This window comes from Trichosurus vulpecula, chromosome 8 (assembly GCF_011100635.1).
Source record: "Trichosurus vulpecula isolate mTriVul1 chromosome 8, mTriVul1.pri, whole genome shotgun sequence".
Taxonomy (NCBI): domain Eukaryota; kingdom Metazoa; phylum Chordata; class Mammalia; order Diprotodontia; family Phalangeridae; genus Trichosurus; species Trichosurus vulpecula.
The window spans coordinates 264297202-264315498 of record NC_050580.1 but is presented as its reverse complement, the minus strand read 5'-3'; the positions used below and the strand labels follow the sequence as shown (position 1 = coordinate 264315498).

At 39.4% G+C, this 18297-nt stretch overlaps 1 protein-coding gene across 3 annotated transcripts in view; it reads left to right on the top strand.

The window, feature by feature from the left end:
• The window catches only part of PRKD1 (protein kinase D1), a 431283-nt gene that overhangs the window by 376888 nt on the left and 36098 nt on the right, over positions 1–18297 (top strand). For all 3 annotated transcript variants that reach the window (XM_036736930.1, XM_036736933.1, XM_036736931.1), the window contains one exon: positions 1177–1283. In XM_036736930.1, the coding sequence (XP_036592825.1) occupies positions 1177–1283 (107 nt within the window). The remainder of the gene's footprint in view (positions 1–1176; positions 1284–18297) is intronic.

Sequence of the window (18297 nt, the reverse complement as noted above, 5' to 3'; positions counted from 1 at the left end):
CCCACTTTAAAAAATAATTTTGTATCCTTCATTCAATTCAGAAAAAAATATTTGCTGATGTTCTGTTATAGGGCATAATCACCACCTTTATTTAAGACACTCTTAATTCTGCAGAAGAAAGGACACTAAGAGTTGGAGTCACTAGGCCTTGGTTTGAATCCTAGCCTTCCTACCCGCTACCTATGTGACCCTTAGTAAATCACTTAACTGTTCTGGGCCTTAGTTTTCTCTTCTGTCAAAGAGTGGGTGGGACTCTGAGGTTCCCTATAGTTCTAAATCTGATTCTACTAACTTGATATTTTTTGTATTCTGTTTTTATGAGGAAAAGCAAAGAAGGAAATTATTAGGGAAAACAAATTCTGAAGTATATTCTGGGATATCACCACAGATTCAGCTCAATGCCCTCATATTTACTGATTTCGTAGGCATCCTGGGTATGAAAGTTTATTACTCTTCCCTGCTTTATTCATATACAACTTAAGATTCCCAAGCTCCCAGATACTCTCTTACAACTGGTCTCCCATTGGCTTCTGGTCTTTCACATTCATTCTAATATTCTTTCTCTTTCTTGCATACTGTTTCATTTTCTTTCCTCTTTATAATGTGCTCAGTAACTCAGGTAGGGATAGATGTCTTCCGCCACATTTCATCTAACACCAGCGTCAAAGTATTAAGCCATGAAACTTCACTGCTATCTTACTGGCACAGCTATTTTCCAACGTTCTTAAATACATATATTGGTGATCTGAATTGTGGATGTCTGAACCATGTCTTGGAAAATTAGGTAACAGAGAGGATCTAAATGAATTTGGCCAGAGAACAAAATCATTTTGGATATGAATCCGTGTTATTAGGGAGATTATTCCTTTCACCACAAGATTCTGGTTTTTAAAATTGTAATTCCGGAATATACTTTGGAATTTATTTTTCTTTGTAATTTCTTCCTTTCCTTTTCCTCATACAATGTCATAGAATCATAGATTTTGAGCTGGAAGAGCTCTCAGAGGGCATATAGTCCTCAGAACCTTTTGGGGAATACACATTAACCTACCAAAATTCTGCACCATCCCAAATAACGCCAACAAATTTACTTTCTAAGACGGGTAATCATATCAGGTGTAGGAAGGAACAATTTACTGTTATGTTAACATTGCCCCTTATTGCCTCATTTCCTAGGAAAACATCGTAAAACAGGAAGAGACGTGGCTATTAAAATCATTGACAAGCTAAGATTTCCAACGAAACAAGAAAGTCAGCTTCGCAATGAGGTTGCCATTTTACAGGTACTCTTCTCGCTCTAATTTAGGCTATAAAAGTAATATACAAGGATTTGGCCAGCTGCTCAAACTATTTTAAAGTGACTTATCACCTATATATCTGTGGCTTGATTGCATGGTATCACTAAAAGAATAGAATATAGGTGTGGTAAAGCACAGAGTAAGAACTGCCTACTTGGTTCTCTCCTAGGGTTAGGCAGCAGGTGTGCACACACACATACATCTTTAATTTGAGGGTTTTAATAATGTTATGTCATGAACACTAATTTCAAGAGTAGCGTTTCAACATGTGTCCACCACGGACGTGCTGAGACCATTTTATAACACATTATCAATGACCTTGCCTTAATAAACATACCTCCTTTATGCTGAGATAATTATATACCATTGTGTACATCACTGTCAGCAGTATGAGGTAGATGAGCAAGAGAAGCCTGGAAATCTGCATATTATTAATCCTCTGAGTATCTCTCAGTGTGTGTCCTTTTCCTTTTATCTTAAGCCAGTCACTTGCTTTTGCCTCTCATTTCTCCCTCTCCACTTCCTCAGACTCCCCTCTTACCTCTCCACCATCCCCACCCTACAGAATAAAAGTCCAGGATCTGATTGTGAAAGGTATAATTTCTTTGTGCATAATCTATCTAACCATTAACAAACATTAAGACAGTATCTCCAAGCAAAAGAAAAAAAAAAGATTTGGACCATTAGACTGTTATTTGGTGAATTTGATCAACGTAGAGACCCAGTCTGGAAAATTTAGGGCTCCCAATGCCTAATTTGCCCATAGTTTGCTTTAACAGCTGCCATTTCTCTTTGCTCTTGTAAATATACCCGTGGTCCACTAACCCGTGTCATCTATTGGTACGTTCAGATTATATTTTTTGTAAACCAAAGTTGAATGATTATACTTGCTGCTGGTGCAGTGTTTAAAAGGTATTTCTTTCATGCGATGTTGATTGCTATCGTAATGTTCCAGATGCCCTCACTTATTGCTTCAACCATTAACATCTGTCTGCTTTCACAGCGCCAAGAAGAAATCTCCTAGTTGGCTTGGGTGAGGTCCTCATACACAGTGACAGAACTCGAGGGACGAAAATGAAGGGTTCTGTCTTTGGGGAGATATTTCAGTCAGCTCGATTTTACCACGCTGTGGTAGCCCAAGATTTTGTACAAGACAGAGCTGGGAAAGTCCGGCCAATTCCAGGATTTTTCAGTGCGTATACATTCAACAGTGAGGTAGCATAAACAGCCCACCCATCTACTCTTTTGGTACCTCAGACTTGGGCAATATTTAGCAGCAGTAATAATAACTTTGCATCATTGTTGTTATTAGTTAATACTTTGAGACCAGGTCTCCTCGTCTTACCCAGACTCAGAGTGTGTCAGCCGTGCATGGGCTTATCCCACTGCTAAGTGACATGGGATCTTTGACCTGCTTTGTTTCTGATCTGGGTTGATTCACCCCTCCCTTGGTCTGGTGGCCTTCTGCTCCAAAGGTGCATTATATTGATGCCAGTCTTAATACAGACACCCAATACTCTTTAACCCTACGTCAGCTTAGAATTGCTGAGCTCAAATGATCTACCAACTTCAGCCTCCCCAGGAGTAAGGATGACGAGAGTGTACCACCATGTCTGGCCAGTATGCCGTTTGTGAAGGTATACAAATGCATTGAAACCTAAGCACAAGGCAGCTTCCTTGGCTGTAGAGTTTGGTTTTGCTAAAATTCCAGTCTTGTCTCGTGAATATAGTGACTTGTAGTTTCTCCAGTAGCACTCTGGAAAGCCTTTATAATGCTGTTGGTCTTATCACTCAATATTAACCCAGCCCTGACATTCAATTGTGTTTTCAAGAGATCTGTCCATTGCTTTATACCCAATAGTGTTCCTTAGTGACGGCCCTCTTTCACCTGGCTGCCTTTTACTTAGTTTTCTTACAAAAAACCCAAACACTTAGCTTTTCAAACTTGAAAAACAAAAGAAAATTTTTGACTCATTGAAACTTAGTGACCTTGTCAAAGTTCTATTTTTCAGGCTGACTAATCATTTAGTATTTTTTGAGAACTAAGAAAATAATATTCATGCATTTGTTGTATAACAGACTAATTTAATTTTAACTGCTTCACTAATAATAAAACTAATTTTTAAACTGAAAAACATGAGTTGCAGTAAAATAACAAAAAAAAAACCCTCCTAAAAATGAACGGCCTACCTGTAACAAAGGTAAATGATGATGCAGTCTTTTAAAAAATCCATTTTCTTTCTCTATCCTTCGGGCTGCAATGGGTCATTTCCTTCATTTTAGCCAGATGGATCTGCTTCAAGATAGCCTTAGCCATTTGTTAGTATCAAGTTGTTAACTATACTAGCTTAGCGTCTTTTACTTGAAGCATCTCCTAGAATAAACGCTCAGCCTTAGCTTCTTTTTGTTGTCTCTCCTTTTGCTAATGGTTCTGAATAACTTTTTAAAGGGAAGTACCCATTACTGTCTGTCTTTGACTCTTCCTAATTCACCTCCTTTGGGATGTTTCCTTAGGGACAGAGCCTCATTTTCCCTAAGCACTGGACTTTGTTCTTTCTGAACATTCACAGCTGAACAGTTTTCTTCTGCGATATCAGAAGTGTGCTGATCGGAGCACAGCTGCTGAAGGGTGCATGTTAATTCCTGTCAACACAACTGATAGAAAACTGTAAAGTTTTCTAAATTATTTTCCTTCCTATGAGTTTCAGCATTAAATATATAACAATATAGCTTCTCTCTGGAATCAGTTATTATAAGGAGGACAGTCCTTGGTATGAATGATCTTTCTAAAGTGAGTTTTTTTCTTCCCCAAAACATTGAGGTCTAAACCTGTGACTTCATTAGTATTTGAAAACCTTCTTGATGTGATAAATCTTTCCACTAATACAGGATGGCAACTCTTCTGCTCCTTATTGTCTTAGAGACTTTCTTGATAAGTGAAGTGACTTCCCCACAGTCAGACCACTGGCATGTATCGCAGACAAGACTTAAATCTGATCTTTTTGCCTTGGAGACCATCTCTCTTTCTACTATACCGTGCTGCTTCTCTAAAGCCTTAGCTGTATTTTTAATACATGTTTAGATGCACTTTTAATTTTCCAGTTGTTTTTTTGGCATAATATTGATATATTATGAAGACAATTGGATTTCTTGTCTTTTCCTTAAAATAGAATTTATAAGTCAGTCTAAGCCACTGTTCCAAAGATCCACATCTCCCTCCCCTCACCTTAGAATCATGATTTAGATGGGGAGAGCCCATAAAGGTCATCCTGTTCATTTCATTTTATGAGTGAAGAGACCGAAGCCCAGAAAAGTGAAGTGATGACCTTAGGTTACAAAGATAATATAAAGTCACTGCTGGTTCTGAATGCTTTTTCCCATTAATCTAATCTGTATCTCAATACTTCTGCTGCTGCTCTTTTCCCTTTCTTGCCACAGCAGACTATTTTTATGGTTTGGATCTTTTCTTCATCAGCTGTGAGATATGTTGGCATTGTGCTCTGATACTTGAACAATCATATGACACATTCCTGTTAGAACACAGACGAGCATGTCTTCTATAAATCCTTAATTTACTAGAGAATTTGTTGGAGGGTTTTAATAAAGTTTAAATGCAGGGAAAGTAAAGCCATCATTTGACATGCACTGTTTTCATCAGCAAAACAGTGAAAAGTGGTTGTTATCATATCCATCTGCAGCAATAGAGACCAATTCTAACAAGGTTTGGAATAAATACATTGAATATGATGTACATTTTTCACTTGAGTCTGACATCTAACTTCATGAATAAAAAAGGTGCCATTTATCATCTGGTTATAGTGCCAAACATCGTATTCATCATGCTTGTGAAGGAATGAGCTGTTTCCTGATAGCGTTTTGAGGTATTGCTTAGTAATTGTACCATACAAATACATCAAGATAATGTTGCTTTGTATGGTGTAGAACATAGCCACTTGCAAATTATCGTGCATTTTATATTAACTTTTATGTTGACTGCAATGTGTTAAAGAATGTTGGTTTATTCCACACTCATTCAGTGTGGTCTTTATCCTGGCCATGGAAAGAGTCCAAGTTATTATTGATTTTGTAGTTTCTAAGTATGTCTTTTGAATTTGACATCTGGGACAGCTCATAATAGTTTGAATTTTTAATAAAACACAAATTTGGGTTTATGTTACAGATGTTTTGCCTATACTGCTTCTACATGGAAACTAAAGAAGTCATAAACAGGCTAATGAGATTAAATTATTCAGCAAAAGTTACTGGCTTTTTTTTTTCATATACAATGCAGTAGGATTGAGTGGGGGTAATTATTAATTTGACAACAAATTTCGCCTCTGTCTCTTCCATCAATTACATCTAGTATAGGATAAGGGAGACCAGAGATGAAAACTGTGGGGTTTTTTTGAGATTTAGCAGTAAAATTTCATTTTGTATTTTTTCCACTTAATAGCATTTTTTTTCCAATTACATGTAAAGATGGTTTTCAACATTCATTTTATAAGATTTTGAGTGGCTGGAGGCCTCATAACTGGCCTGCTGTGTCACTAGCCTGTTGCACCAGAACCAAGGGGTCTTGGTTGCTAATCTGTGCTGTGGCTAAGAGCCTCCTGCTGGCTCACCATCTACACTGGACCGCACTTCCCTTTTATCCAAGTGAGACAAACCTTTCCTGAAGTCCTACTGAGTTATCATAAGCTGGAAAATTGTTTCACTCCATCTTTTTGTAAGTTCTTTCACTCCAGAATCAGTTTAGAAGCTTGACTTAACTTTGTCTCTGAGGGAAGCTGGGGAGAGCTGAGGCAACTTCCTGGCTTTTCTCCACCGTATTACCCTACCCTAATTATTCAATATTGAAGTCATCTGCTTTGCCAGAACAGGATTCCACCCTTCTCTGGCAAGAATACTCTTTTACTTGGCAATATCCTCTGTTCCTACCACAATGACCTCTTGCATCACAGGAGACTTCTAGTATACCTAGAAAATGACTACTTTTCAATCAATTGAATGCATTTCAACAAGTGTTTGTTAAGCACCTATTGTGTACTAAGCGGTGTGATACAGTGGCCTGAAAGCCAGAAAGATGTACTAGGCTCACAGGTCAATTCTTCATCCAGCTCTTCAAGCTTCCTATCTTACACATGCTGGCTACATGACTCTGGGTAAGCCACCTAACCTTGCTGTGCGTGAGGACTATCAAGTCAAGTCAATTCTCATTTATTAGATACTTATTATGTGCCAGGAACTGGGGATACAAATAAAAGCCAAAAGAAAGATCCCAAAACTCAAGTAGCTTACATCCTAATGAGGGAAGACACCACATAAAAGGAAGCTGAAAGGTTGGTGAGCAGAGAGCCATCGTGATGTGGGAGCATGGCGGTGAAACCCAGAGAATGAAGGATGGTGGATCTCAGCCATTTCTCAAAATGAAGGTTCTGAGAGCAACTCACCAAGAAGGAGATCATAGGGGCAGAGAGAGAAGACAACTTAGTCATGGCAGTGAAGTCTGGACTCTAAGCTGCAGGGAAGATAGCAACTTGCATTAAAAGAGGAAGTTTCCTGACCCCAACATTTCCATAACCAACGAGTAAACATTTATGAAATACCTACTATGTGCCCTGCACTATGCTAAGCACTAGTCACAGTGCAGTAATATCACAGGCCCACTCTCTACTCCTTTCTTTATATGGCAGGTTGTGTTCTAATTGCTAGTTATCTAAATAAGGAAGAGACACAGTGCCCGCCCTCAAGGATCTTACATCCTTCTCCTTGTGGGGAAGGAGAGTAGAGAAGAAAGGGAGGTCAATGAATAAATACTCCCCTTTGGTTTTTTTCAGTGGGCAAAGGCCATGACCAAAATTTAATTTATACCTGACTTACCAGCTATTAAAGATACACATAGAAAGATAATTCAGAAGAAACATAGATTGCCTCCTCCCTTCCATTTTTGAAAATTCTCCTCATTCTACATAATACTTGGAGACTTTTCTTAAGAAGTTTTATGATTTGAAGCTAAGTGAATTGAAATTTTCATATATTTCCAAATAGTCAAAAACCATAAAACAAAATAAGACATTTTTAGTGCAACAGATATTTCTCATTTGTAATATTATTGTGGCTGTTCCCACATCATCTGGCAACAATTTAATATTGCTATACTTTGGAAGGATGTTAATTAGTAGAGCTGCTGAAAATTGTTTTATGAAAGGATCCAGGGCACCTATTTCTGTTGTCATTTGAAGCTTTTTGTATATATATAAAAGAGCATGATAAATTTCAAAGAAGACAGTATTTTCTTCTATTCATGCCATCAAAATAAAAAAGGACATTTTCTTTGTAATTATTAGGGATGTCATGGCAAACTACCCTTCATAGGGAGATCTTAACTATATTAAGATAATAACCTTAGAACTAAGCTACATGCTTGAAACCCCAACATTTAATCAATGGTGGAAATTTAGAATTTTAGTGTCATTTTTAAAAAGCAAATATGACACAGGGTCAAGTTTCAAGATAAATGTTGACTTTGACTGTCTATGTCTATCCCAGTATCCTGTAAACAAAATGCTTTAAGGGACAGAAGTGAAATTCATATTAACTGGAATAATGACAACATTAGTCCCCTAAAATGGAATCAGCCTAAAGGGAGAGGAGATGGAACTAAAAGTTACTTCTAGGGATGCCAGGTGCAGTGTCTGAAACCATTGTGTAATTATAGCAATATTAGATCTAGTGAAGAGAAAAAAAGGGAATATAAAATTCAGAAGACTATAATGAAAATTATTCTCTAAAACCTCATCCTCGCAATCAATCCCTGCTTCTCTGATATCTCCAGTAGCTTCCTTTTCATGGGCTTCTCCAGTTATACCTTTAAACATCCCCAGGTCTTCCTGTTGAAACAAACAAATCAACCAAATACTTCGTTTCCGACCTTTCGAAACCATCATCCAACTTCTCGTCTCACTTCGCCAAACTGCGCTCACTAAATCTGTATCCCCTACGTGAGATTCTTTATATTCATTGGGGGAACCAACATAGCTCAGTGGAAGGAGCATTGGATTTAGGACCCACAGAGGGAACTAAGTTTGAATCACCTCTTTACTGCTTAATATTGGTGTGATCTTGGATAAGTCACTTATCTTCTCTGGTTTTCATTTTCTTTCTGTGTATAGCTAAGGTGGAGTGGAGGGGGGAGGTCATGAGAATTTCTAAAATGAGGTCATTGGGCTCAATGACCTCTAAGGTCTCTTTCAACTCAAATTTATCATCCTATAATCTCCTTCTCAGCTCCCAATCCCGGGTCTGTAACTTACTACCTTTGGGCCCTTGAGCAAGGCAATTTCCCTTTTATAGACTCCAGTTTTCTTATCTATCAAATGAGGGAATTGCACCAAATATTTTCTATATCTGTTCCAGTTCTAAATCCTCATAGTGCCTGACACATAATAGGTGCTCAATAAATGCTTCTTGAATGGTTGACTGATCTTCAAACTAATGGTTTCCCACTGCACATAAGCTCTTTGGAAACCTTAAAGTGCCTCATTAATGTTATCATTTGTCATCGTTGTTATTAATGTCCCTAAATATTTACCATTCTTGAAAAAGAAAATTACTTGACCCTGCTATCTCCTTAGGGCTCTCATTATCCATTCAGTGAATGAGCATTTATTAAGCAATGACTAATTACCAGGCACACTGCTAGGCACTGGAGATACAAAGAGAGGCAAAAAAACCAAGATTCCCTAAAGGGGCTTACATTCTAATGAAGGCGACAGCATGAGAATAACTATGTACGTATAAGATATAGACAGTATAACCGAAAGGTAATCTTAAAAGAAAGGGGCTAGGGGTGGAAGGGCCTCTAACAAAAGATGGAATTTGAGCTAAATGTTGAAGGAATTGAGGGAAATTAGGAGGTATAGGAGTGAACAGAAACATTCTGGGCATGAGGGAATCTGTCATTTTTCAGACATGTCCAACTCTTTGTGAGTCCATTGGGGTTTTCTTGGCAAAGATACTGCAGTGTTTTGCCATTTCTTTCTCCAGCTGAATTTATGGATGATGACACTGAGGCAACCAGGATAAAATTATTTGCCCAGGGTGACACAGCTACCCAGATTTGGACTCAGAAAGATGAGGGCCCTCCACTGTAGTACCTAGATGTCCCATGAAGAAAGCTAGTTCAAAGGTAAAAGCAGAAGAGTCAGGAGATGGAGTGTTGTGTGTAAGAGAGATTACAAGCAGGACAGTACAATTGGATCATATAAAGTATGTGAAAGTGGGGCAGAGCCAAGATGGTGGCTAGAAAGCAGGGACTTGCATGAGCTGCCACCTGGGTCCCTCCAAACACTTATAAAATGGCTCTGAACAAATTCTAGAGCTGCAGAACCCACAAAATAGCAGAGGAAAGCAGGGCACCAGCCCAAGACAGCCAGGATGGTCGCTGGGAAGGGTCTGTTACATGGAGCTGGGAGCAGTGCAGAGCACAGCCTAACAAGGGCACAGACCAACCAGACTGGGAGCCAGGCGGAACAGGGCCTAGCGCCCTGAATCAGTGAGTGGTGGCAGTAAGCAGACTTCTCAACCCACAAACACCAAAGAAAACAGAGAAGTGGGCAAAGCTTCAGGAACAGAGTGAAAGGAGTTCGCGGTTCGGCCACCACCCCAGGAGCAGCAGAGGTGGTGCAGCTCAGAGAACAGAACTACAGCTGCAGTTGCTTCTGGTCCCAGGCCCACCAGGTGGGAAGAATTAAGTGGCGGATCTGAGTGGGAGTGCAGAGCCAGCTTAGATCTGAGTCCAGTCCGGGTAGGCGGTTCTTGGGGGAGAAAGAGTGCTGGTGTGGCACAGCTTGCTGTGTAGCTCTGAAAACAGCAGCGCAGCCCCTCAAGCTTGGGACAAAGTACTCTATACTCTACAAGAGTCATACCCCAACAAAAAACACAAGGGTCAAGTAAGTTGACTGGGAACATGGCCAGGCAGCAAAAATTGACTCAGATTCAGATTCAGACTTTGGATCTTTCTTTGGTGACAAAGAAAACCAAAACATACAGCCAGAAGAATTCAACAAAGTCCAAGAGCCTACATCCAAAGCCTCCAAGAAAAACATGAACTGGTCTCAGGCCATGGAAGAGCTCAAAAAGGATTTGGAAAAGCAAGTTAGAGAAGTAGAGGAAAAATTGGGAAGAGAAATGAGAGTGATATGAGAAAACCATGAAAAACAAGTCAAGGACTGGCTAAAGGAGACCCAAAAAAAATACTGAAGAAAATAACACCGTAAAAAATAGACTAACTCAAATGGCAAAAGAGCTCCAAAAAGCTAATGAGGAGAAGAATGCCTTGAAAGGCAGAATTAGCCAAATGGAAAAGGAGGTCCAACAGACCACTGAAGAAAATACTACCTTAAAAATTAGATTGGAGCAAGTGGAAGCTAGTGACCTTATGAGAAATCAAGATATTATAAAACAGAACCAAAGGAATGAAAAAATGGAAGACAATGTGAAATATCTCATTGGAAAAACCACTGACCTGGAAAATAGATCCAGGAGAGATAATTTAAAAATAATTGGACTACCTGAAAGCCATGATCAAAAAAAGAGCCTAGATACCATCTTTCAAGAAATTATCAAGGAGAACTGCCCTGATATTCTAGAGCCACAGGGCAAAATAGAAATTGAAAGAATCCATCGATTGCCTCCTCAAATAGATCCCAAAAAGAAATCTCCTAGGAATATTGTCACCAAATTCCAGAGCTCCCAGATCAAGGAGAGAATACTGTAAGCAGCCAGAAAGAAACAATTTGAGTATTGTGGAAACATAATCAGAATAATCCAAGATCTAGCAGCTTCTACATTAAGAGATCGAAGGGCTTGGAATACGATATTCCGGAGGTCAATGGAGCTAGGATTAAAACCAAGAATTACCTACCCAGCAAAACTGAGTATAATGCTCCAAGGCAAAATATGGATTTTCAATAAAATAGAGGACTTTCAAGCTTTCTCAGTGAACAGACCAGAGCTGAATAGAAAATCTGACTTTCAAACACAAGAATCAAGAGAAGCATGAAAAGGTAATCAAGGAAGAGAAATCATAAGGGACTTACTAAAGTTGAGCTGTTTTGTTTACATTCCTACATGGAAAGATGATGTGTATAATTCATGAGACCTCAATATTAGGGGAGCTGAAGGGAATATACATATATAGAGAGACAGAGGGCACAGGCTGAGCTGAATATGAAGGGATGACATCTAAAAAAATAAAATCAAATTAAGGGATGAGAGAGGAATATATTGAGAGAGGGAGAAAGGGAGAGATAGAATGGGGTAAATTATCTCGCATAAAAGTGGCAAGAAAAAGCAGTTCTGTTGGAAGGGAAGAGGAGGCAGGTGAGGGAGAATGAGTGAATCTTGCTCTCATCAGAATTGGCCTGAGGAGGGAATAACATACACACTCAATTGGGTATCTTACCCCATGGAAAGAAAGAGGAAGGAGATAAAAACCAGGACAATGGAAGGAAGGGCAGATAGGGGGAGGATGTAATTAAAAACAAACACTTTCGAAAAGGGACAGGGTCAAGGGAGAAAATTCAATAAAGGGGGATAGGTTAGGAAGGAGCAAAATACAGTTAGTCTTTCACAACATGAGTATTGTGGAAGGGTTTTACATAATGATACACATGTGGCCTATGTGGAATTTCTTGCCTTCTTAGGGAGCGTGGGTGGGGAGGGAAGAGTGGAGAGAATTTGGAACTCAAAGTTTTAAAAACAGATGTTCAAAAAAAAAGTTTACATACAACTAGGAAATAAGATATACAGGCAATGGGGCATAGAAATTTATCTTGCCCTATAAGAAAGTAAGGGAAAAGGGGATGGGGGGGAGTGGGGTGACAGGAGGGAGGGCTGACTGGGGAACAGGGCAACCAGAATATATGCCATCTTGGAGTGGGCAGGAGGGTAGGAATGGGGAGAAAATTTGTAATTCAAACTCTTGTGAAAATCAATGCTGAAAACTAAAAATAATAAATAAATAAATAAAAACAAGAGGGGGGAAAATAGAGTATGTGAAGGCAGGCAAAGTACAATAATTCCAGAAAATTTGAAGGGGTCAGTTGTGAAGAGTTTTTTAAATACTGTACAAAAGATTTTATATTTCATCTATACAGAGTAACTGTAGTATATTGAGTGAAGAGAGTGATATAAGAAAAATCACTTGGACAGTCAAGTAAAGGATGAATTGAAGTAGAGAGAGACTTGAGGCAGGGAGACCAATTAAAAGGTATTTTAGTAATCCAGGTAAGAGGTGATGAAAACATATATAAGAATGGTGGCTGTGTGGGTTAGTGGTTGAAGAGGAAGGTGATATGTATGAGAGATGTTATGTAGGAAGAAAATTTGACTTTTGGAATGATCTCGTGTAAAGATTCCAGGATGATACCAAGGTTTGTGAACCTGGGTGACTGGGAGGATGGTAGCACCTTCATCAGTTGTAGAGAACTTAGAAAGATAGGAGGGTTTGAGGTAAACTATAATGTTATATTTTGGACACATTCATTGGACATCCAATGTCCAAACACCAGTTAGAACTCAGGAGAGAGCTTAAGGCTGGCTATGTAAACCTAGGAATGGCCTGCGTAGTTGATAGTTGAATCCATAAAAACTGATAAGATCACGAAGTGTGACCATATAGACAGAAAGGACAGGAGGAGCCAGGACAGCTTTAGAGGATACCTGAATAAAGATCCAACAAAGAAGACTGAGAAGTGGTTAGAGAGGTAGGCTGCAATGTTGACTCCCCTCCAAAACAAAACTGGACCAGAGTGTCTAGGAGAGAGAGTGGCAAACAGAGACAAAGCTTGCAGAGAGGTCAAGAAGGATGATGACTGAGAGAAAGCCATTGGATTAAATATGAAATTTGACAGTTAAAAATTGCCAGAAAAGAACTAAGTGCTGTAGAGATTAAGGTCCCAGTAAGGATGAAGAAGAGGGTTAGGCTTCCTAAGGCACAAGGAAAGAAGGAATGATAAAATATTGCCATCAGGCCAACGTGGTTTGTGAACGTGAAAGTGGAACATTTTGGGTCATGAGAACCTCAAGACTGTAACCATCTCTGTGTGTGGAATGGAAGAGTAGCTTGTGAGAATTGAGTAGAATGAGAAACAGGGAAGTCAGGATGGTTGAGGAAGCATCAGTAGACAGGCTGAAGTTGCCTAGTATAAAGAAGGGCAGCCAGGTGGTGCAGTGGCTCAGGGCCTGGAGTGAGGAAGACTTATCTTCCTAAGTTCAAATCTGGCCTCAAACACTTACTAGCTGAGTGATCCTGGACGAGTCAATGTTTGCCTCAGTTTCCTCATCTGTAAAATGAGCTGGAGAAAGATTTGACAAACCATGCCAGTAGCTTTGCCAGGAGAGCCCCAAAGGGGCCACAGAGAGGCAGACACAACTGAAAAACTCCTGAACAACAATATTAGGAAAAGAGTTGGAGGCGACAGAAAGGATGGGAGCAAGGCAATGTACTCATGGAGGAGAACTTCCTGGGAGCTCACCCTCTAAACCTTCTCGCTTTCATAACCAAATGTTTACTCTTCTCTTCTTCCACTTCTCAGCCTGTTGCAATATGGCTTTCCTACCCTATCACTCTACTGAATTTGATTTTTCAAAGGTTACCAATGATCTGTTGACAGCTAAATCTGTTGACCTTTTCTCATTTCTTATTCTTACCTGACCTTTTTACAGCCTTTAACGCTGTCAACAACTGTAATAGCCTTTTAATTGGTATCTCTTCTTCAAATTTTTCCCTCCTCTAATCCTTCCACATTCTCTTCAAATCAGGCTCCCTCTGGCACAATTTTGACTATGTCCCCTCCTTGCCCAAAAGCTTTCACTATTCCTTTCTTCCCTCTAAGCTAAAATACTAAGCTTTCCTTTAAAGCCCTGCATAATCTGACTCCCTACCTTGTCCTTGCAATAAAGTTTCATATCACCTCTCTACAAATATTCCGTGTTACCATCAAACTAACCAGACTTCTAGTCTTTCTCAAAGCTTGGTGTTATATTTATCTCTTTGCTTTGGAATCAGCCATCCTCCACGCCTTGAATTTATTGCCTCCTCATCTCTGCCTCTCTTTATCCCAACCTACCTGTAAGGGCCAGCTTAGGTTCCACTACTTTTCTAAAGTCTCCCCTGGTTCCCCAAAGTCTTAGTGTTCTTTCCCTGGCATGTATTTATCTCTCCTAAAGAAGGAAATGATGAACTGCTCCAGTGTCTTTGTCAAGAAAACCCCAAATGGCATCACAGAGAGTTGGACGTGACCGAAAAACGACTTAACAAATGAACTTACCTCTCCATTTGTGGCATCCCTCAGTGGAACATGAGGTCCTTAAGGGTGACTTTGTCTCTGTATCTCCAGGGGCCAACATAGTGCCTTTACATAAAGTCTCTACCTAGTAAAATGTTTGTTTCATTGAAGTGAATGAATGAGGGAAGAGCATGGCACTTTTAAAAGGCTATGTGTATTGTTAAAGTGTGGACTTATACAAAGCAAGACTTGTTTTCTTTACACCTAAATCCTCACCTATGTTTTGTCAATAACTACCATTCATCCCATCTCCTTTCCAAAACTTTGGGTGGTCTTCCACTCTTCCCCCTCCCTTGCATTTTATATATATTATAATACTATCAAGATAGTATGTCGTGATAGGATATGATATATAATATTATATGTAATACACATCACCATTACCATTCCCTTTGATTATTTCACTAGCCTCCTAACCGGCCCTTCTGCCTCTTTCTTCCCCTGTCAATCCATTCTCAAACTTCTGCCAGAATGATCATTTTTATGCATAGATTTGTTCTAGTCACTCCTTTCAGGCAACAGATCACAGGCCCTCAAGCTAGAAGGAACCTTAGAAATCATCCAGTCCGATTAATCAATTCGTCAGTAAACATTAAGTGCTTGCCGCGTACCAGGCATTGTGCCAAGCTCTGGAGAAAACAAAAGGGGCAAAAGATAGTCTCTGCCCTCAAGGAAGACAGCATGGAAGCAAATGTGCAAGTATGTATAGTATGAATAGGACATAGTTACCAGAGGGAAGGCACTGGAATTAAGAAGGGCTGGGGAAGGTGTAGAAGGTCAGCCCATTATTTTGCCAGAGAGAAAAGTGAGAAACTGGAGAGGTTATTCGACTTGTGCAGTTACAAAGATACTGAAGGGTTAAAACATCTCCAGTGCTTCCTTAAGGCTTCATGTGTAAAGTTCCAAGTTCTTATCCTGTTAGTCTAGTATCACCCTAGCTTTCCAGCCTTATTTTATAGACATCCGTCTACATACTCTATGCATAGGCCAAACTTTGTTTATGCTGTTTCTTATGCCTGTAATGTTCCCCCCTCTCTCTTGAATGGCTACATTCTCACTCATCCTTGAAAGCCCATTTTAAAAGCCTTGGGGAAAGGTATGCACAGTGTTGGACTTGCACCTGTTTGGTTTTTTTTTTTCTGGTAGCATCCTGTCTCCATTTATATTTAATCTGTTTATCATATTTCTTGAAATATTTCTTTCTGTGTACTTTATCACTTGGAAGAAGTTTTCATGAAGGGATGCCCTTAGGCAAGAAACCTGGTGTAGCTCCAGATTAATGGCTCAGCAAAAAGGGATGGAATTTTTCTTCATCCAGACCAAATAATAAAAGCTATAGAAAGTGAGTGTTTATAAAAGAAAACAGAGAAAAGATTGCTACCAAAAGTTAAATGCATAAAAGCACATTCTGACAATTAGAGAACCATTTAACCAACTAATATGGGAAATCAGAAGGCATTTCTTGTATATTGCACCATTCTTTTTGACTTTGTTGAAAAGATATAACTTCCGTATAGTCCTAGTTAATTGTTATGCCATGTATTAGATTTTTCTTATGTTCATGTGTACCTACATAGATGTTTCTATATACAAATATGTCCAAAGAACACGTATGTTCTTTTTATGTTTTATTGCATTTTTAATACGTATTCATAAATACCAAAGGAGAAAAACTATGGAAAAGAAGTATTAAGGGCTTAAAATGCAACAAATTAAATTCCGTGACAGGATTAGCCATTCCATCTTCATGATGTCAACCAGGATGGCGTAGGGAATAGTGAATAGAAAACTAGCCATGGAGTCAGGAAAACCTGGGTCCACACCCTGCGTCTGACACAGACCAGCTCTCACCCCGGACAAGTCATTTAACTTGTTGGGGTTCTATGAACATGTTCAATACCATAATTCCAGAGAAGGTACCAACCCACATTGGTAGAAGGACTTTCCTCAACAGACAGTTCAGTATCCTAATGAAATATAATGGGTCTGGTCCCTACACCATTCATGTCCAACAACTAGGTAAAATGAAAAGATTTAGTCAGCAGCCCGGGTGTTTGGTAAACAAAGTATCTATATATTTAAATGATTCCCCACACCTTTTTTTCTGTGATTGGGGCATCCTGTAAACTCAGTTCTCTCTCTCGGTGAATTTCTGTTTTCTTTTACCGCAAGGGATCTCCCCCTCCCACCCCCATCCCAACTTGTTATGGTAATTAAGGTGGGTCTTTCCTTACTGCTTCCCCTTTTGGGGCCCTGAGGTGATCAAGTGCCTTTTCATGAGTCTGGCCTTTGTTTCTTTGATTGAATCAAGAGTCTTTGACCTGCCTAAGAAACAAGAAAGCCTAGTTCACATAGGTTTTGAGTTGCGTGGTTGTAACACCATTTGACCCTGAGCAGAGTATCTAAACTCAGAGGTTAGCATTCTGTTTGAGGCTCTCATTCCCTGGAAGAGTATCATGTGACTTGACCAGACAAGACTCTGGGTAGCCGCTGGAGCCCCCACAGGGCTTTGAAAACCCAGATGTTGGTGTCTCTCTCTGGTAACTGTAATTCTTGGGTCAGATGGCTGGAGGCCTGTCTGTTGATAACTGTGTGTGTTGGCTCTGTTTATATTGTCTCTGTTTGTTGTTTCTGTTTGCATTTGCTCTGAAGTTCAGGTTGCTGGCTTTTCCCCCTGAACTAAGTGAATGACATACGTATGTTTGAGTAAACCAAGATTGTTAAACCCTTAAAGTTGCTTTCCTTAGAAAAATAGATCAAAGAACCTGTGCTAGCAGCTCTTCTGCATGCTGGCATTGGTCTTTCACCCCCACAGCAGCTGTCGGCAATGTTGTTGTTATACCACCCCACCCCACACATTTACTCTTTCCCAAAATACAGAAATATGTGCTGATTTTTTAACGTAACAGAACTTGCCCATTCAGTCCAAATTGCACCTGAAGTAATGCCTGTTTCAAAGCATTAGCTCATGTTTAACTTTCTGTTCTTTCATTTTTGACAGCTTATGAGAAAAAATCTATTAAGTGACTTATATGCTCAGAACTGTGCTAAACTCTTAGAATGCTATTATTTGGAGGTGGAATCCTAAGCATATGTTTCAAGCAAATTAGATTTGAAGGCCTCCAGTCTTCTTGGGGCTATTTCACAGGTAACCTGCTGGCACAACCCAGAGGCCTGAGGTACCCCACTCCCACCCCAAGCACATAACCTGTACTTTCTCACTTTTCTACTTCATTATACCTGGAATATACATATATCTTCTTTTTTCTTCTTCCGCTGTTGAATTTTCATATATTTTTTATCTTTATCTTTATTATTTTAAAGCCAAACCCAAATGTTACTTCCTCCACCTCTTTTCCCTTAGCATCCTGCATGATAATGACTTTGTTCTCAGACCCTACAGAAAACTTTAAAAATTCCACTGTTTTGTTCTAACATTACCAATATTTACACATTACCAATATTCTATGAGAGATCTCTTGTAACAAAGTAAAACAATTTAGAAAAACTAAAAATATAGTGCATCTAAAAATGCATACAACATTCCACATTTGTAGCCCTCTCTCCCTCCATGTTTAATTGTCTTTTAATGGACAGATTTATCGCTTCACCTTCTAACCCACACCCCAATCCAATGAAAAAAGAGA